At 61.5% G+C, this 19,473-nt stretch overlaps 1 protein-coding gene and 2 long non-coding RNA genes across 3 annotated transcripts; all 3 read right to left on the reverse strand.

Moving 5' to 3' along the window:
• Positions 1–1,496: 1,496 nt before the first annotated feature.
• On the reverse strand, positions 1,497–3,072 carry LOC141933209 (uncharacterized). The gene is made up of 3 exons (XR_012626025.1): positions 2,942–3,072; positions 2,500–2,572; positions 1,497–1,937 (listed from the first exon to the last, which is right to left on the reverse strand). It is a non-coding gene; the product is annotated as an uncharacterized LOC141933209 (long non-coding RNA).
• Positions 3,073–9,981: 6,909 nt separating this feature from the next.
• Positions 9,982–14,795, reverse strand: LOC141933269 (uncharacterized). The gene is made up of 6 exons (XM_074847792.1): positions 14,157–14,795; positions 13,687–13,714; positions 12,571–12,661; positions 12,103–12,163; positions 11,514–11,564; positions 9,982–11,374 (listed from the first exon to the last, which is right to left on the reverse strand). Exons 1-6 carry the CDS (start codon positions 14,793–14,795, stop codon positions 11,018–11,020), a joined length of 1,227 nt encoding a protein of 408 aa, XP_074703893.1. The 3' UTR covers positions 9,982–11,017.
• A 246-nt stretch (positions 14,796–15,041) lies between these two features.
• Positions 15,042–16,617, reverse strand: LOC141933210 (uncharacterized). Its single transcript, XR_012626026.1, has 3 exons — positions 16,487–16,617; positions 16,045–16,117; positions 15,042–15,482 (listed from the first exon to the last, which is right to left on the reverse strand). It is a non-coding gene; the product is annotated as an uncharacterized LOC141933210 (long non-coding RNA).
• Between the last annotated feature and the right edge of the window lie 2,856 nt (positions 16,618–19,473).

Below are 19,473 nucleotides of genomic sequence, written 5' to 3' on the forward strand. Positions count from 1 at the left end.
TGCAGCTCTCAGCCAAGGACCAGGAACCACCGCCGCAGCCAGGACCCCCACCTGATCCCGCTGCCCCCCGCCTCCGGCCCCGCGTTCCCGCAGAACAAAGCGCCTACGGACAGCGAAGGGAACGCGCCCCAGGCTACGTACCGCCGAAACTTCTCCGGGGTTTTGTAGCCTACGGAGAGACACAAATTCCCTCATGAGAAAAGGGCGCGGGGCTGGCCGGGTCCTGCTCCAACCCCGCCGGAGCCAGGGGCACGGTTCTCCAGAGCACCCCACAAGCAACACCGAAGCCCCCCCGCCCCCCTCCCGGCCCCGCCGCTCGGGAAACGGCCCCTGAACCGCCGGAACCCCGAGACATTCCCAACTGCAGCGGCAGCGGCGAGCACAGCCCCTCCCGCCCCCCGCGGGGTCCCTCCTGCCCCCCCCAGAGGGGCCGGAGCAGCACAGCCGCATTGCCCGGGCCCGCCTCAGCACCCCCCGCACTCACCACCGCGCCGCCCCGGCCTTCCCCTGCTCTCCCGCCGCCTTCCCGGCTCCTCCCGCTCTCCGCCGCTCCCCGCAGGGACACAAGGGTCTCCTCAGCGGCCGGCCCGGCCCGCGGCACCCCCCGTTACCTCTGGCCCACGCGATCTCCTGCTCCTGCCGGGGCCCCTCTCCGCCTCCGCGCTGCTCCGCGCTGCTCCGCGCTGCTCCGCCTCGCCCGGCCGCTCGGAACAAGGCTCCGGCGCTGCAAAAGAGCCCCGCAGGGAGCGAGTCCCGCCCGCCGCCGCCCCGGGGAGCCCCCACCTCTCCGCCGCCGGGCGCCCAACGGCCCAACCGCCGCCTCTCCGCACCCGCTGCGCGGCGCGCGCTGCCCGCCCGCGCGGCTCTTCACGAGACAGACCCCCCCCAGCCGCGGGCCGAGGAGCGCGGCAGGAGACGCTGCAGCGGCGCCGCAGGGAGACACACGCGAGAGGCTGGCGGGGCTCAGAGCAACGTCTGTGCCCGGGAAGGGGTTTGCAGGGGGACACCCACCATCGGGGATTTGATTTCGCTCCTTTCTCGCCCTTTGAGGGAACTTCCTGGCCTCCTCCCCTCTGCCAGGGCTGGGTCCTCGAGCAGAGCGGGGCACAGAGACCGCAGCACAGTGCTCCCGGCAGCTGCCAGCCTGGGAACCAGCAGAGAGGGGCACCCACCGCTGCTGCAGCCACACGCCACCTCCCTCTGCAGCGACAAGGGCTGTGACACATGCCAGCGGCCAGCCAGGGCCACATCCCGCTCCTGCACCTTTCCATTTTAAACGACAGCTCCTGCTCTCTGCACGTGCCTGGGTTCCTGCGTGGGTCCCGTCCCATCAGGGAGGCATCCGTCTTCTTCACTTCTCCATTCTGTCACACCCCCTCAGTTTATACACACTTTCCTTGGGTCCCTCCCCTAGGCCGACCCACGTTCCTACGTATCCCACGTATGGGGAGGGGTAAGGTGCTTCATGGGATGCAATTAGCACGATCTTGCTAATCTTCATTAGCATACTCAGGGTGTCAACTTTAATTTGCATTTCATGGATAATGAAGCAAAGGTCCTTCACCCGACGGATGCCCTTGAAACTTTACAAGATGCCCCACAGCAGAACCGTCCCGGCTCCACAGGGCTCCCTCCTCCAGCCCACCCTGTGCTGCCCAGGCAGCCTCATCAGCTCCACACTCTGCACCCCACAACCACAGTTCCGCTACTCGCGAGTGCTTGAGACGTTCCCCGGCTGGGAGGGCCTCCACTCCCCCCATCCCTTCTCTCTCTCAGGCTGTTTGTTCTCACAGGCATCCTTTTTCCCGAGCTCTGCTGGAGGAGTTTCTGCCTGCTCCGCCTGGGACTTCCCTGAGCCAAGCAGCGCGCGGCTGCGAGGTGCCGTACTCACGCCAGCCAGCGCAGGTGCTCCGAGTCCGCATCTCTTCAACGTCCATCTGCAAACGCACACCACAGGGAAAGGTGACTCAGGGACACCCTGATGTTTGCACCAACCCCATGCCCGGATCCGCTCTGAAGGGAGGGGGCAGCTCGAGACCTCCCAGCACTCCTTTCCTACCAGAAAAGTAACTCAACCTTATAGGATTGAGCTTAAAAGGAGGAGCAAAGAACTCTACACATGGAATTCCAAGACTAAAAGGACTTCTTGCTCAGCTGCTTCACGTCACTGTGCTTTGGTTTCTCAGGGCAAACAGTGTCAGCTAACCTACCCCCCAGGCAGACTGCCAAGGGAGAGAGGGCTTTGGGGGGTAAACAAAAGATGGGAGTCAGGGAATTCTTCCCTCTACACTCGGACACAGGTCCCGTTGCATCACTGTTCCATCTCTCAACCGCCAGAAATTTGGGGAGGCTACAGTCTCTCCTGCATACGTAAAATGTCCCTGCTTTCCAGATATCACCTCACGTCAGCTTGTGCAGCCAAAAGAAACAGGAGCTGACCAAAAGCAGGGTGAAACAACCCAGCTCAAAGATTTTTTTTTTAAAGAACCCGCTACTCACCTGGATTTGTCAGCAACAAAGCCCAGAGGGAGCCTTTATCTGCCTCGTATGACACTGCAGGGGGACTGGAAGCCTAACAGAGCAACAGAAAGGGAATGTAAATCGCTCAAACAACAGCTTCCATTCAGACCAGATCACAATTTCCAAGGCAAAGAACGTGCACTTGTCACGGGCATGGCCAGGAAACCGGGCACAGCCACACCACCACCCAGTAAGCCAGCTCCACCCGGAGAGCCCCCAGGGGGCTTTAACAAACACCAGCCTGCTGACAGACAACGACCCTGTCGCAAAGCTCTGTCCTTGTCGTGTCCAAGAAACATATTTCCTTCATCACAGGGGAAATACCCTTGCAAAAGAAATCCCCAGAACAAGCAACGCCTGTTAGAAGCATCTGACAGAAACACACATGGGCTCGAGGCTGCTCCCAGCTCCCCTCACACACCTCTGACGGCGTCACCACGTTCCCATAGCAGACCGGCATGAGGTACTCGTCCTCTGGGCTGTACTCCACCCTCAAGGGAACCCAGGGGGTGAACGTGGCCCCCTTGAACAAGTCACGAAATATCCCGCAGTGCTCCGCCACACGCTGCTTGTGGAAAGGGCCGCTGGTCTTCTCCCACTCAGCTTAATTAACTAATTAATTAATTAACGTGGCAATAAAACTAACTTTTGAGTGTCCTGGAAGTGAACTACCCTCGTTATAATACTAAAAACCACACACACACAGAGGTTCAGAAGACGCTGCCCGGGTTGAGACCCTTTCCCTGAGCACACGCAGTAGTAGAAGCATGCAGGATGTTAATCACTAACCAATCCGTATCCAATAGGCGTATTTGGAAAAGCCTCTGATTTTTGTGTATAAAAGCAGCACAAAAACCTGCTGTTGCTGTGCTTGATTTGTGGAAAGGTCCACCGAGCACCCAGGCCTCAATAAGTACAGTAACTCTGGTGATCGTGTGAAGATCGGTTTATTGCTCGGCCATCCCTTGAGCAGGGCCTGGGGACGCCACCCCTTCAGCCTGGCACAAAAGGAGCATTGTAGGATGCTTTTCTTCAGGGACTCCAGGAAGAGCTGCTCATTATCTAAGTAAGCGTGGTCCTGAGAAGAGAGGGATGGATGGAAGGGGTATCAGAGAGTGCCACAGAAGGGGGCTGACAGTCCCGGGTGTCACTCATGAGGGAGGGAAGCATCCCAAACCGTCCTTCCTGCAGTCAGCAGGGGGCAGCTACCATCCGTGGTACCCCCTGGGGTGTGGGGGCTCCCCCCGCCCCGAGCCCACAACCTCACACTCTCAGCAAGACCTGGCTGTGGGTCAGGAGTGGGGAAGGGAGGGATGGAGAGTGGTAGGGCTGGATCTCCACAGGTGCTGAGCCTCTGGCTGCTGGAGCCGAGGGCACCGGGTGCTGTACTGGACCCACGACTTGCTGATGGCAACTGGGGGAGAACCCAGAGCAACTGGAGCAGCATTTCAGCCCCAGCTCTTTCTCCCCAAAACTCCATCCCTTTCCCACAGTGAAGCCCCACATACCACCTCGAGCTCAGGCTTAAACCAGACCTAAGGGCACCACAATGGTGGTGCAGACCCCAGAGGAGGGGGTGTCTCACGGGGGGGGCACCCAGGGAACGGGGAAGAGCCTCTACCTTGGAGATGCTGCTCCCGTTCTCTTCGATCTTTGTCTTCATCTTGCCCCCTGTCGGCAGCCACGGAGGCGTCCTGGGGAGTGCTCACCGTCCCCTGCAGCGGGTCCTTCGCGGGGGTGAGCGACCCTGTGGCTGGGCCTCCGCCCTGTCCCCCTTCCTCTCTCGGGGGTGCCTCGGGAGGCTGGTCCCGCCCCAGGAGGGGGGTCGGGCTGTGCCCTCGCCCCAGGGCAGGCAGGTCCTGCAGGCCCAGGTGCCTCAGCATGGCCTGCAGCAGGCTGTTGGGACCCTCAGCCCCCAAAGGCAGGCACATGCCTCGCCCGCAGCTGTGCCCTGGCTGAGCACAATGAGCCCCCAGCCCAGGGTGTCCCCATGCCAAACACATGCAAAACAGGGCGGTTTTGTCTGCTTTCTAGCAGCGGGGAAAGGCAGGAGAGCAGTGAGGAAAGGATGGAGGGATGATGGGCAGGGCCAGCTCGTGGCAGGAGGACAGGGAGAAGTGGCTACGTGGCCCCACTCGCCCCATCACCCCCGTGGGGCTGGTCACACCAGCTGAAGGGACCCAGGGGAAGACAGAGGCACCTGGGGAAGGAGCCACAGCCAGTCTGGAAATCCTCCCTCCCCCAGGCCAGTTCTGACACTGAGCCCCCAAGGCACAAGGGGTGTTTGTCACCCTGCCCAGCACCCCCTTGGGTGGTGCCAGGACCCCCCAAGGCCACACGACATCAACTCCCAGCACCAGGTCTTCCTTGTTCGCCTTCTCCTTCTCCAGCCTCTCCAGGGACCGGAACAGAGCCTTCCAACACAGAAAAGCATCCCATGACACCACGGCAGGGTTGGAGCTGCCTCCTGGCCAGCTGAGCAACCCTGCTCCCCCCACCTCACCCAAACCTCCAGGAAAGGTACAGTGAACCTCCACAGGGCTGCAAGGTTTGGGGGGGTGCAGACAAATCCCTTGTGGTCCCCAGCCTGGGGTCTGCCTGGAGGATGCTCTGACCCCGAGGGGGTTTCAGCCACCTACCTCCATATCTTTCTCCTTCTGGTGACGGTCATTCAGGAGGTTCCCGGTGACAGAGTTGAGCTTCCAGTAGTCCCCTTGCACCTGCGTGACGGTGGCCTGGATGCGCTTCAGCAGCTCCTCGTCCTGCTTCAGGGAGGAAGATGACAAGGTGGTGCCGTGCAAGGGGGGGCTGGCTGCCCGGGTTACTTGCCCAGTGGCCATGGGCTCTCAGTGCCAACAGGACATTTGCATCCAGGCTTTAATTTCCTTCCATGCTGCTCACTTGTACGAACCAATCTGGGAGGCAGTGAGGGGCTCCCCCACATTACAGGGAAGCACAAGCAGCTGGGGGGTGCTGGCAACCCCCTCCCAAGTCCCCCATGCCGGCATCTCCCTACGTGGCTCCTCCCTGGCAGCTGCCTCACCACCTTGCCCACTGCCTGCCGCGACATGAAATCGTCCACCAGCTCCTGGAGCTTCTCGTAGCGCTGCAGGAGCTGCCCCACCTGCTTGCTGATGTCCCCGCTGCAGACGGGGCACGCTGCCTGCACCTCTGCCTGCTCCTGCTCGCCACCATCGCCCTCGGCTCGCCCAGCTGCAGGAAGGGGAGAAGGAGTCGGCTCTGAGATGAGGTGGATGCAGTCAACAAATCCGGGTGCTGTGGAGGCTCGATGGCCCCAGCCAGCCAGGGGATGTGGCTGGAAACCCCTCCAGGACCACCCCACCGAGCTGTGGCGGTGGGAGCGCTGCCCCTGGACCTCACCTGCTCCTGCAGCTCGTCAGCCGTCTTGGCCACCAACCGCTCCAGCGTGGCCTTGGTCATCTCCTGCTGCTCTTCCAGCTCCTTCAGCTTACCCCTCATCTCCTGCAGCGTGGACCTGCTCAGTGAGACAGGGGCACAGGCAGGCTTAGCCTCCACAGGGCCGCTCAGGGGGTGTCCCTTGTCCCCCCGGGCTCCTCCTGCAGGGTAGGAAACCCTGTCCCGTCCTTTTACGCCAGTTGCAGGGTGATCTGCTCGCTGACATCCCCTTTCCAGCTGGCTCCAGCTACCTCCAGCTTTCCGAGGGCATCTTCCAGCTGCCTGATCTGGGAAAGGCAGTGGTGGATGAGTCAGGGCACAGCCCCCTCTGTTGTCCCAGCCCAGGGGCCCTTCAGCTGCCTCCTCCCTGCCCAACTCCCCCCCTGCAATCCCCACAGCCCCCCCAGGGACTGCTGCCAGCTCACCTTCCCATTCTCGCCCTGCAGGTCACTGGTCAGGCCCTGCAGCGAGGACACCCGGCCCTGGAGGTCGGCCAGGACGCTGGCGATGCTCTCCTTGTCTAGATGTGGTCCGAGGGGACATGCTGTCAGTGAGGGGGTCTCGCCTTTGAGGCCAGGCTCTGAGCACAATGAGCCCCCAGCCCAGGGTGTCCCCATGCCAAACACCCCCCTGCCAGCCCCCCCAGGGGCTCCTACCTCCCTCCGAGAAGAGCAGGCGCGGCTTCTCAAGCTCGGCGTGCTCTGACTTGGTGGCTTCCAGCTGGGCCACCTGCTCCTTCAGGCTGGCCAGAGGTGGCTGAGCTGCCCGATCTGGCGGAGAGCCTCCACCGTCTCTGCGCAGCGGTCGGAGACGCTGCTGGAGCCTGAGGATCCCCAGGGCACGGGCGGCTCTTGCAAAGGGGATGTGGCCCTGGGATCAGTGTCAAGGCGGATCTCTAACCCCTGGGCTGTCAGCGAGAGGGTCCTCACTGCCGGCTGGCCTGCCCAGGCAAGCTGTGTGCTGGGTAAAGCCTTGCCTCCCTCCTTGGGACTTTCTCAGTGCCAGAAAGGCTGGAGTCCATGCGGGAGGGGCTTGGCTGAACCCCTGCTCCTCCTCCTTGGGTCCCTGGAGGTGTTGGCTGCACCCCTGGGGTGGTGGTCTGGGTGCTGGAGGTACTTGGCTGCACCCCTGGGGTAATGCTCTGGGTGTCAGAGTACCCTGGCTGTGCCCCTGGGGTGGAGGACTGGGTGTCAGGGGCCCCTGACTCTTTCCCCAGCATAATGGTTTTGATGCCAGGGGATCCTGGCTGTGTCCCCAGGGTGGTGGCACGGGCATCAGACGTCTTTGTCTTATCTGACGAAGCACCTGCCCCCTTCTCAGGGGCCACTGGTGCTCTCTGCATCCCCGGGGAGCCAGGCTGTGTCTGTGGAGTCCCCTTGCTCGTCCCTTTGCTGGTCCTGGGTGCAGGCTGTGTCCCTGGTCCCTTCAGTCCCAGCGCTGAGCTTGCCCCATGCGGGGCGTCCATGTCTGCAGTGGGGGGCTCGGCGGGGGCAGCCTGGCCCTCACTGCCATCCTGCGAAGAGGAGGCAAAGGGGAGCAGGTTTATGGGCGGAAGTGCAGCAGCAAGGGCCACCCGCCCTGTCCTCAAACCCCCCAGCTCACGGAGCCAAACTCAAGTACCCCAAAGGCAGAGACTGCCCACCAGGCAATCCTCCAGCACCTCCCAGCGCACCATGTTGCTCACCTCCTCCGGGGCTGGGTAGAGGCTCAGCCTTTCCTTCAGCTTTTTCTGGGGAAAAAAGGGATTAGGGGGTCAACCCCGGCCACGTAGCCGGGTGAGATGGCACCCACAGGAGCACTGACCCCCTCCAGCATCGCTGCCCAGCCCTGCTGGGACCGTGCCCTGACACCGAGGGACTGGGTGCACCGGTGCCCCGGGCACGCAGCCGCCTCCGTCCCGGAGCAGGATCCGGGCGTGCGCGCGGCCGTACCATGTCACTGTCCAACGCTGTCTGGTCACGGAGGGCCGGCAGCTGGCCGGCAGCGTCCTGGAGATTCCCCCGGAGCGGGACAAGGAGAGGGATGGCAGCCCAGACACAGGAGCAGGATTGAAAAGGAGCATCCGAAAATTAACTTGGGCACAGGACAGAGGGATGCCAGGCAGGGTTGTGGCTGTGTTGCACGGGTAGATCTTTATCTCCTCTCCTTCTTAGCACCCATGTTTCTTTCTTTACAGCTGTTTAGTTAAAAAATGTCTTAGCGTCACCTTGGTTGGTGCATGCAGTTACCTCTTCAGCCTTGGGACACCCTTCCTGCTCTTCCCTCCTGGCACCCTTCACGCCGGGTGACACCCAGTCCCCAGTCTGGGGACTCAGCCCACAGGGACAGAGAGAAAAGACCCAGGCCCTTCAGCATCGGGGGCTTTCCGGTGGGACCCTCAGCCCCCAAAGGCAGGCACGTGCCTCGCCCGCAGCTGTGCCCCGGCTGTGCTAACCTGCGCACACACAGGGACGCTCTCGGGGAGGTAAAGCCCTGAGGAGAGCACCTCCTCCCAGCCCGGGAACAGCCATCCAGCCCCAGCCTCCTGCAGTCCCTCCTCTACACATCTCCAGCCCAACCCCACTGCTGCCCAGGTGACACTCGGCAGCCCCTACCCCAGACACAAGCACGCTGGGCTCTTCCTTCTCTGGGGACAGACTCGAGGAGAAGACCTTGCGAGGCCTCTGGGAGACAGCGTGTGTCCTGCCACCAGGGCCGGGCCGGGAGGTCCAGCTCCATCAGAAATGGAGGCTTCGAAGTCCAAGCAAGAGCTGCCCTCCCTGTCACAGGCTACGATTCCCCTTCACTTGTCTAGAAACAAGCTCAGAGCATCTTCACCACCGGACTGGGGAAAACCAGCTGAAGAGAAAGCCCTTCGTCAGCTGCAGCCTCTGATGTCTCATTAATAGGAGACAGAGATGCCTGGGGAACTCTGTCAACACTGCTCAGGCAACGCAGGCTTGTCAATGCACACGATTTACAAAGCAGCCACAGCACACACGCTTTGGCCTGACAAATACAACTGGTGGCATCTCAGGGCTCTCCAAAGCCTTTGCCTCCATGAACACAGGCTCCCAGGGCTGCAAAGCGGGGCACAGCCATCCTCCTGCCCAGGGAGCACGGGCAGAGCTGGGTGACGATGAGTTGGCAGGGGAGGGCTCACGATCACCACCCTGATCCTGCACCTCTTCGGGGCACAGGCCCAGCAGACCTACCTGAGCCAGTGGGGCAGGGCGCTGCGTCTCCTGCTCTCCTGGGAATGCTCTCCTGGGAACAAGGCTGCGGGGACTGAAAGTCAACAAGTCTGTGATTCAGACAGGCCAAGGGGAACCATTCCCTCCCAGAGGGATGAGGGCCTGGGTCTCCTCGGCAGAGCGAGAAGGGTCCTGCCCCGCTCTGGCAGCTGGGGATGGGGACGGAGGCTCAGACAGGCTTGTCCAGACCCGCACCCCTACCCCACCCCACGCACAGTGGCAGGGACTCTGCTCTGCAGAGTAAGTCTGGGGGCAAAGCACGGCTCCTCCTCCCTCTCCCTCAACTAGGGAGGAGGCTGGGTCCCCTCAGCCACTTGCAGTGGCCTCTGAAGCGATGCTCAGCCTCAGCCGAGGGCAGGAGGGGGTCTGCCTGCACACAGCGCTAGTGGCACGAGTGTTGGGGCAGCACGAACTTAGGCCCACCCATTGCTCAGAGAGAGCAAGTCCCCGGCAGCCCTCTCAAACCCCACAGGCAGCGCTGCGGAGCTCAGTGCGCCCCAGCACCGTGTCCCCACCACACCACGACATGAGGCTTGTTCCGTGGTGCTGAGCCAGGGGAGCGGTGGCCTGCGTGGGCACAGAGACACGAGTGATGCACAGCAGCGCCGCAGCTCAGGGAGAAGCGCGCAGACATTCTCCTGCTCGGCATTTCGGGGAGTTTAAAGCTTGGCCGTCCCACTGTGACGCCCCTCCCGTGGAGCACGCCTGAAACGCGAAGGCGGCCTTACCTGGAGCTGTGTGTGCTTGCTGCCTTGTCCGGCACGGTGGCTGCCTGTGGCTGTGCTCCTGGGGAGGCTGCTGGCGGGCTGCAACCAAAAAGCATCCGATGTGGGAGAGCCAAGGAGGCGAGGAAAGACAAGATCCTTTCCCCCAACACCAGTTCCTGCCTGGCAGGGGAAAGCCTCTGTCCCACTCAGCTGTGGCAGGATTCAGCCTTTGGGCTGCAGGGGGAGCAAAGACACCTCAAAACCTCCCTCACGGCTGTTTCTCCTTGCTGCATCCACCCCCTTCCCCCGGGCAGCACCAGCCCCAGCCAACACAGCCCTGCCCACGCCACAGGGCTCTCTGTCTGCAATTCGCTTCAGAGTCCCCTTCAGTGGCACAAGTCTGGACCTGGCTCCGTGTCGACTCAGCTGGAGGAGGTGCTTTGCCTCAACTAGGAGGAAGGAAGGGGAATGAAGGCAGCAACCAGGAGCACAGGGAGGAGCTCGTGGGGGTGTGCTGATCCAGGACAGCTCCGCGGGACCCACGGCACTGTGTGCCCTCTTGGCTACAACCGGCAGGAGAGCCCAGAGGTGGGAGGGGACTGCGCGCTGGATCACTGGGACACAGCCCCACGTTATTACCCCAACCTGAGACAAGACAGTGCTTAAAATTCATTTCTCAGATCCGAGCCCAGGGTTTCTGAGAGCTCCTGCTGGAGCAGCTCTGTGGGTGGGATCACACATGGTACGAGGTTTGAGCTGGGCTTGGGGCTTGTCTCTTTTTTTTTTTTTTTTTTTCCCTTTTCCTTCCTCCCAACAAGAGATCAGAGCAGCCCTGCCTGCTCTTATCTCTCAGGACCGTTTACAGAGCCACTTTTAAATAGCTCTTTTCAGTGACCAAATCTCACAGCAAGTGACAAAGTGGCAACGTGCTACTGCCTGGTCCGTGGCCACTGCTGGGACATTGCTGGGTGTCACTGACACTGGCGTTTCCAGCTCTGGCGGACACGAGCAGCTTCTTCAGCTTTGCAAGTTTCCACTCAGACAATTGCTCCCCACCTTCGCCCAAAGTCCCTCTTCCACCAACGCACCTTAGTCCTTGCCCCAACCCACCAGCTGCTACTCGTGTCCAGAGGGGATTTTTCAGGGTGAAAGGAGATTTGAGGGGACTACCAGACCCATTGGCATCCCTGCTGCAGCAACAAGAGAGACGAGTGCCTGTAACGTGGTCACAGTGCAGCTGGATCCCACCCAGAGGTGCAACTGTGCTTTGGGGTGGACCAGCGACGCCCTCAGCCACCCAAATCCTGACCCAGAACACCGGTTCTCGTCTGGCCGTGTGCAGAACAGGCTGGATGAGGTCCAAGGGAAGAGCTGAGGCTCCATTCCCAGAAAGGAAACGTCAGTTCTGTAACCTGTAGCACCTTTCACAGTTGTCTTCCCTGGCCCAGAACCGGGTCTCGACGCTCCCAGCAGATCCGCTTCCAGGTCGTCCAAACCCTGGAAAGCAACAGCACGGCGACGGGAGCAGGGCGAGTGCTACTCCTGCCTCAGCGCTGCTTCTCCCTTCGGAGGTTGGTGCTGGAGGCCACGGCTGCAGCCCACGCGGGGCTCAGACCAAGGGTATTTCTGCACTGACCTTCAGGCTCTGCAGCAGACCTTGGGGCTCTCCGCCGGAGGCACTGGAGCCCTGCACGCCAAGGAGGGCGGAGATCAGAGACAAGCAGACTTTGGAAACTCCTCACCCCTCGCTTCCATGCTCCGGCCCCCGCTTTTCCTCATTGTTTGGATTGGGAGAATACACGCCCAGCTCCTCCTGGTGTGCCCCTCACTGGAAACCCCCCGTGCCTTGATTCCTTTGCTGACATCCTACTGCCTCAGGGAGAAGCGTCAGCAACACCCAGGCTGGTGCTTTGGGTGAGGGTCCTTCCTGTGACGCTTCCTCCCAAGAGCGCCCACAGCAGGGCTGGGCTGCAGCACGACGTGCCCCCCTGGCTTTGCTCCAGCCCACCCAGGGCACCCTCAAGCCCTTCTCCCAACAGCCACCCGCTCCCCCGGCCCAGCTCCCCCACAGCCACGCCACAGAGGGGTCACCTCTTCAGCCAGACCTCGCGGTTCCCCCCGATATCCCACTGCTGACTTGCCTGGGGTGACACCAGGGGCAAGCCTGGCCCAGCTCAGTCCCAGCCCTCGGGATACCCAGGCTCTCTCCCAAAATTCGGGCTCACCTCTGCAGCTTCCACGCCCTCTGCAGGGAATCTGTTGAAGAAATCCTCCGCTACACGGGACCTGTGACACGAGCCCGGGGGTCAGCAACAGCACCCGGGAGCGTTGGGGACAGCCAGGCCAGGTGGCAGCCGGCGGAGGGGACCACGCGGGCACACCGCGGCAGCCACGTCGTGCGACAGAAAAGGAGGCGAACATAGCACCCGCATAAAAGATGGGAGTGCTGGGACTGCTGCAGTTAAGCGAGCAACTCTCCTAAGGCAGATGTACAGGAGATGTACTGGGCTGGGCGCACCCAGCTCTCGCTGGAAAGCTGCAGGCTCTGGGCTCCCAGTTCCCAAAGGCATCGCCAGTAACTCGCCTTCCCGGGCACTCGCTGTCGGGGCAGGGAGCGAGGGGGAGAAGCCGAGGACCCGGGGCAGGTCACAAGGACCTGGGGAGCACAGAGGCTGTGTCTGAAAGGCACTCACTTCTGGCTGGCCGGCGAGCTGGTGCCCCGGGCTCTCCCACTGCGGCCCTTGGCCAGCCAGGAAGTTCTTGTAGAATTCACGGGGCTTTCGTCTGGAAACAAGACAGGGAGACGTGAGGATGACGGACACGGGCATATTCCTGACCTGGGCACCCCAAAGGGGGATTTGCTGTCTCCCCAAGGGACACAGAGGCTTTTAATCAGAGGCGAACTTCACTGGGCCTCCCCAAGCTGACGTCCAGCCTATTCAATGGCCTCTGACTCTGGGAAACCCTGCTTGCTGCTTCCTCCCCCTCAGAGATCACTGGCTGTTGCACCAGCACCTCCCGCTCCCAGCAGGGGACTAAGAGCACAAGGATGCTGCCCTTTCAGCTGCAGAAAAGGTTCCTTTTACCGTCCTCGAATCCCAGGAGGTCACTAAGCAGATCATCGACAGACTCTGAAACCAGACAAACTAAAGGTGTTGAGGCAGGGGAGCTCACCACGCAGGTGCAGAAAAGCTCCCAGTTTCAGTATGCCTTGCTCTTCTGAAAGCCCCCAAGCATACAGGTTTGGGCTCAAGCACCACCAGCGTAAGGCCTTCCTAGAGAGAACTGCCAGGACCTGACCCAGTACTGGGCGGAGAAAAGATTGCGCTTCACCTAGCCACAAGGGAGATCTCTCTACCGAGGAGCCAGCGGCTTCCTGTTCAGTCTCTGGCCACAAGCAGCCCTTCCTCTGGGAGCTCTCGCCCCACAGTGGCTCAGAGGCCCTGGGCAACCCCAAAAGCGCCGCTTCAATTACCAGGGGCTGCAAGAGGCCCCCAAACAGGCACCTGGGCGTCAGGTGAGGCGGAGAACTGAACTAACGACATCTATTCTGCTCTGGACTGGGGAAAGCCCGCAGGAAAGGGCTGTAGCACCCCGGTAAGCAAAGCCCCTCGGATGGCAGAGGCAGGTCAACGTCTCTGCTTCAGGGATGAGACGACGCACCCAACTGCAGCTCTCAGCCAAGGACCAGGAACCACCGCCGCAGCCAGGACCCCCACCTGATCCCGCTGCCCCCCGCCTCCGGCCCCGCGTTCCCGCAGAACAAAGCGCCTACGGACAGCGAAGGGAACGCGCCCCAGGCTACGTACCGCCGAAACTTCTCCGGGGTTTTGTAGCCTACGGAGAGACACAAATTCCCTCATGAGAAAAGGGCGCGGGGCTGGCCGGGTCCTGCTCCAACCCCGCCGGAGCCAGGGGCACGGTTCTCCAGAGCACCCCACAAGCAACACCGAAGCCCCCCCGCCCCCCTCCCGGCCCCGCCGCTCGGGAAACGGCCCCTGAACCGCCGGAACCCCGAGACATTCCCAACTGCAGCGGCAGCGGCGAGCACAGCCCCTCCCGCCCCCCGCGGGGTCCCTCCTGCCCCCCCCAGAGGGGCCGGAGCAGCACAGCCGCATTGCCCGGGCCCGCCTCAGCACCCCCCGCACTCACCACCGCGCCGCCCCGGCCTTCCCCTGCTCTCCCGCCGCCTTCCCGGCTCCTCCCGCTCTCCGCCGCTCCCCGCAGGGACACAAGGGTCTCCTCAGCGGCCGGCCCGGCCCGCGGCACCCCCCGTTACCTCTGGCCCACGCGATCTCCTGCTCCTGCCGGGGCCCCTCTCCGCCTCCGCGCTGCTCCGCGCTGCTCCGCGCTGCTCCGCCTCGCCCGGCCGCTCGGAACAAGGCTCCGGCGCTGCAAAAGAGCCCCGCAGGGAGCGAGTCCCGCCCGCCGCCGCCCCGGGGAGCCCCCACCTCTCCGCCGCCGGGCGCCCAACGGCCCAACCGCCGCCTCTCCGCACCCGCTGCGCGGCGCGCGCTGCCCGCCCGCGCGGCTCTTCACGAGACAGACCCCCCCCAGCCGCGGGCCGAGGAGCGCGGCAGGAGACGCTGCAGCGGCGCCGCAGGGAGACACACGCGAGAGGCTGGCGGGGCTCAGAGCAACGTCTGTGCCCGGGAAGGGGTTTGCAGGGGGACACCCACCATCGGGGATTTGATTTCGCTCCTTTCTCGCCCTTTGAGGGAACTTCCTGGCCTCCTCCCCTCTGCCAGGGCTGGGTCCTCGAGCAGAGCGGGGCACAGAGACCGCAGCACAGTGCTCCCGGCAGCTGCCAGCCTGGGAACCAGCAGAGAGGGGCACCCACCGCTGCTGCAGCCACACGCCACCTCCCTCTGCAGCGACAAGGGCTGTGACACATGCCAGCGGCCAGCCAGGGCCACATCCCGCTCCTGCACCTTTCCATTTTAAACGACAGCTCCTGCTCTCTGCACGTGCCTGGGTTCCTGCGTGGGTCCCGTCCCATCAGGGAGGCATCCGTCTTCTTCACTTCTCCATTCTGTCACACCCCCTCAGTTTATACACACTTTCCTTGGGTCCCTCCCCTAGGCCGACCCACGTTCCTACGTATCCCACGTATGGGGAGGGGTAAGGTGCTTCATGGGATGCAATTAGCACGATCTTGCTAATCTTCATTAGCATACTCAGGGTGTCAACTTTAATTTGCATTTCATGGATAATGAAGCAAAGGTCCTTCACCCGACGGATGCCCTTGAAACTTTACAAGATGCCCCACAGCAGAACCGTCCCGGCTCCACAGGGCTCCCTCCTCCAGCCCACCCTGTGCTGCCCAGGCAGCCTCATCAGCTCCACACTCTGCACCCCACAACCACAGTTCCGCTACTCGCGAGTGCTTGAGACGTTCCCCGGCTGGGAGGGCCTCCACTCCCCCCATCCCTTCTCTCTCTCAGGCTGTTTGTTCTCACAGGCATCCTTTTTCCCGAGCTCTGCTGGAGGAGTTTCTGCCTGCTCCGCCTGGGACTTCCCTGAGCCAAGCAGCGCGCGGCTGCGAGGTGCCGTACTCACGCCAGCCAGCGCAGGTGCTCCGAGTCCGCATCTCTTCAACGTCCATCTGCAAACGCACACCACAGGGAAAGGTGACTCAGGGACACCCTGATGTTTGCACCAACCCCATGCCCGGATCCGCTCTGAAGGGAGGGGGCAGCTCGAGACCTCCCAGCACTCCTTTCCTACCAGAAAAGTAACTCAACCTTATAGGATTGAGCTTAAAAGGAGGAGCAAAGAACTCTACACATGGAATTCCAAGACTAAAAGGACTTCTTGCTCAGCTGCTTCACGTCACTGTGCTTTGGTTTCTCAGGGCAAACAGTGTCAGCTAACCTACCCCCCAGGCAGACTGCCAAGGGAGAGAGGGCTTTGGGGGGTAAACAAAAGATGGGAGTCAGGGAATTCTTCCCTCTACACTCGGACACAGGTCCCGTTGCATCACTGTTCCATCTCTCAACCGCCAGAAATTTGGGGAGGCTACAGTCTCTCCTGCATACGTAAAATGTCCCTGCTTTCCAGATATCACCTCACGTCAGCTTGTGCAGCCAAAAGAAACAGGAGCTGACCAAAAGCAGGGTGAAACAACCCAGCTCAAAGATTTTTTTTTTAAAGAACCCGCTACTCACCTGGATTTGTCAGCAACAAAGCCCAGAGGGAGCCTTTATCTGCCTCGTATGACACTGCAGGGGGACTGGAAGCCTAACAGAGCAACAGAAAGGGAATGTAAATCGCTCAAACAACAGCTTCCATTCAGACCAGATCACAATTTCCAAGGCAAAGAACGTGCACTTGTCACGGGCATGGCCAGGAAACCGGGCACAGCCACACCACCACCCAGTAAGCCAGCTCCACCCGGAGAGCCCCCAGGGGGCTTTAACAAACACCAGCCTGCTGACAGACAACGACCCTGTCGCAAAGCTCTGTCCTTGTCGTGTCCAAGAAACATATTTCCTTCATCACAGGGGAAATACCCTTGCAAAAGAAATCCCCAGAACAAGCAACGCCTGTTAGAAGCATCTGACAGAAACACACATGGGCTCGAGGCTGCTCCCAGCTCCCCTCACACACCTCTGACGGCGTCACCACGTTCCCATAGCAGACCGGCATGAGGTACTCGTCCTCTGGGCTGTACTCCACCCTCAAGGGAACCCAGGGGGTGAACGTGGCCCCCTTGAACAAGTCACGAAATATCCCGCAGTGCTCCGCCACACGCTGCTTGTGGAAAGGGCCGCTGGTCTTCTCCCACTCAGCTTAATTAACTAATTAATTAATTAACGTGGCAATAAAACTAACTTTTGAGTGTCCTGGAAGTGAACTACCCTCGTTATAATACTAAAAACCACACACACACAGAGGTTCAGAAGACGCTGCCTGGGTTGAGACCCTTTCCCTGAGCACACGCAGTAGTAGAAGCATGCAGGATGTTAATCACTAACCAATCCGTATCCAATAGGCGTATTTGGAAAAGCCTCTGACTTTTGTGTATAAAAGCAGCACAAAAACCTGCTGTTGCTGTGCTTGATTTGTGGAAAGGTCCACCGAGCACCCAGGCCTCAATAAGTACAGTAACTCTGGTGATCGTGTGAAGATCGGTTTATTGCTCGGCCATCCCTTGAGCAGGGCCTGGGGACGCCACCCCTTCAGCCTGGCACAAAAGGAGCATTGTAGGATGCTTTTCTTCAGGGACTCCAGGAAGAGCTGCTCATTATCTAAGTAAGCGTGGTCCTGAGAAGAGAGGGATGGATGGAAGGGGTATCAGAGAGTGCCACAGAAGGGGGCTGACAGTCCCGGGTGTCACTCATGAGGGAGGGAAGTATCCCAAACCGTCCTTCCTGCAGTCAGCAGGGGGCAGCTACCATCCGTGGTACCCTCTGGGGTGTGGGGGCTCCCCCCGCCCCGAGCCCACAACCTCACACTCTCAAAGAGCAGCCCCGCCTGGGGAAGGGCCCAGCAGGGAATCGGCGGGCTGACAGGAGAGGACGGGGACATCATGACGCCAGAGGCCAACAGAGCTGGCTTCTCCCATCCACGGACAGGGCGAGGACAAGGGCAACCCCATGGAGGATGTTCTCCATCAGCCTGAGACCAGCTGTGAGGAGGATCCACCCGTCCTTGCTTCTGCCATCACTCCTCTAGGTGCCCGGGGCTTCTCCAAGCCCACCCAGCCCCACAGCTCAGTAATGATCTGAGCCACAGCCTGGGCTGTCTCCTACCAGGCTCAGATCAGGCTTCACCCAGCCCTGCTCCCACCCAGCGGGTTTGAAGCCCCTTCCCACCCCCGTCTCCCAGAAACTCACCTGCAGGGCTTGGAACTTCATCATCGCCAGGGTGGCGCTGAGCTCGGCGGAGCTGGCCCTAGCCAGGAGTTCTTGGATACCTCCCGGGCTGCCGATGGGAGGTGGAAAGCCTGGAACAGAAGCCCAGTTGTGTGGTGCTGCCACCGTCAGAGGAACCGCAGATGGAGACGACACAGCATCCCTTTGGGTGCTGCCTGCGTGTCCCTGCAGCAGGATCCTCCCCACGCTCCCAGTGCAAATGGGCTTTAACCCACCGGCCTCTCCCTTCCTGGCCCCTCTGCCCTCTCCTGGCACTGCCCTGGCTCAGAGCTTCGCTGAGCTCCTTCAGAGGACGAGGAGGCCAACTCCCATCTGAGGTTTATATACAGGGGAACTAAAACAGCCCCCAGGAACAGCCCAAGCCTCCCGAGAAGTGGAATACAAGTGCAGCTGCCCCCCAGCACGTCCCTTCCCACCAGCAGCAAGCACAAAGCCTTACACAGCATGCTGGAGAAGCCACTCTCAGGGGCACTGGAGTCCCAGCCTGTGGTCTGCAGCATCATGGGGCTCTTGGACAGCTCCTGGCGCAGCTGTTGGAGCTGGCTCCTCTGCTGAGCCATGCTCAGCTGGTCCTGCCCCATCCCGGGGAGAAAGGGAGAGAGAGGAGCTGTTGGCAAAGGTTCAGGCCCTTGGCACGGCGGCCCCGGGCCCACAAGGGAAGGCGAGGGGGTATTTGCCTGGTGCGGACGCTCCTGCTGCTGCTTGACCTGCTCCAACTGCCGCTGCAGGGCCTGCAGCCTCGACTGGTCCTGCGACTCAACCCTGCGTGCCTCCTGCAGGGCTCGCTGCCCTTCCTCATACTTCTGGGAGGAGAGCTGCAAGGCAGAGCAGCTGGGGAGGCTGGGGACAGGGACCCGCGCTGCCCTGGGGCACGACTCCTTTGGGCATCCCCTCCTTCCCCTTCCAGGACAGGCTTTCTGTCCCTGCTTTGGCAGGGCTGTGAAAGCCCAGCTTTGCTGCCAGCCCGTGTGCAGCTGGGAACGGAAGCGCAGATGCTCCGCTTACCTTGGTCACGCTTTTCAGCTCCTCCTCCTGCTGCCGGACGCGCAGCGCAGCCCCATTCACCTCCTCCCTGTCTGCCTTCAGCTCCTGCCAGGCCTCATCCAGCAGCTCTTTCTCTCTCGCCAGCTGCTCCTCCTGGGCTCTCAGTGCGCAGACCCGTATCTTCACCTCTGCCCGCTCCTAGGATGGGCACAGGCGAAACCAACATATGACCTGCTGTCCTGGACACTCTCTCGTGTCTTCCCAAGAGATGGCAAAGACCTGCCCCTGCTGAGCTTCTCATGTGTGCCAGTCTGGGGTGCAGAGCAACACCACCAGCTACTCCAGCAGCACCCTCACCCACCCAGCCTTGGGCTGCTCCCGGAACAGCCTGATTCTCACCACCCCGAGCCATGTCTCTGCCTCCAACAACTCCATGTCTCCCCTGTAGGCAGGACGCACCCATCAGCCTGCCAAGGGGGTGCTGGAGGCCATGGGCAGGGGCTCTGCTGCGGTACCTTGGCCAGGCTCCTGACGGGGCCCTCCCCTTGGGAGTCCATCGGCAGCACTCGGGCCATGTCCTGCTCCTTGCTCCGTGGCTGCTGGGTGTGAAATTCAGACCACTTGGCCGCCAGCTTCTGTTGCTCCTCTGTGTGCTTCTGTGTCACCGACTTCTGCTCCTCCAGCAACGCGCTCTGGAGAGCATCGCCAGAGAGGGAGAGAGGAAGCACTAAGTCC

This window comes from Strix aluco, chromosome 21 (assembly GCF_031877795.1).
Source record: "Strix aluco isolate bStrAlu1 chromosome 21, bStrAlu1.hap1, whole genome shotgun sequence".
Taxonomy (NCBI): domain Eukaryota; kingdom Metazoa; phylum Chordata; class Aves; order Strigiformes; family Strigidae; genus Strix; species Strix aluco.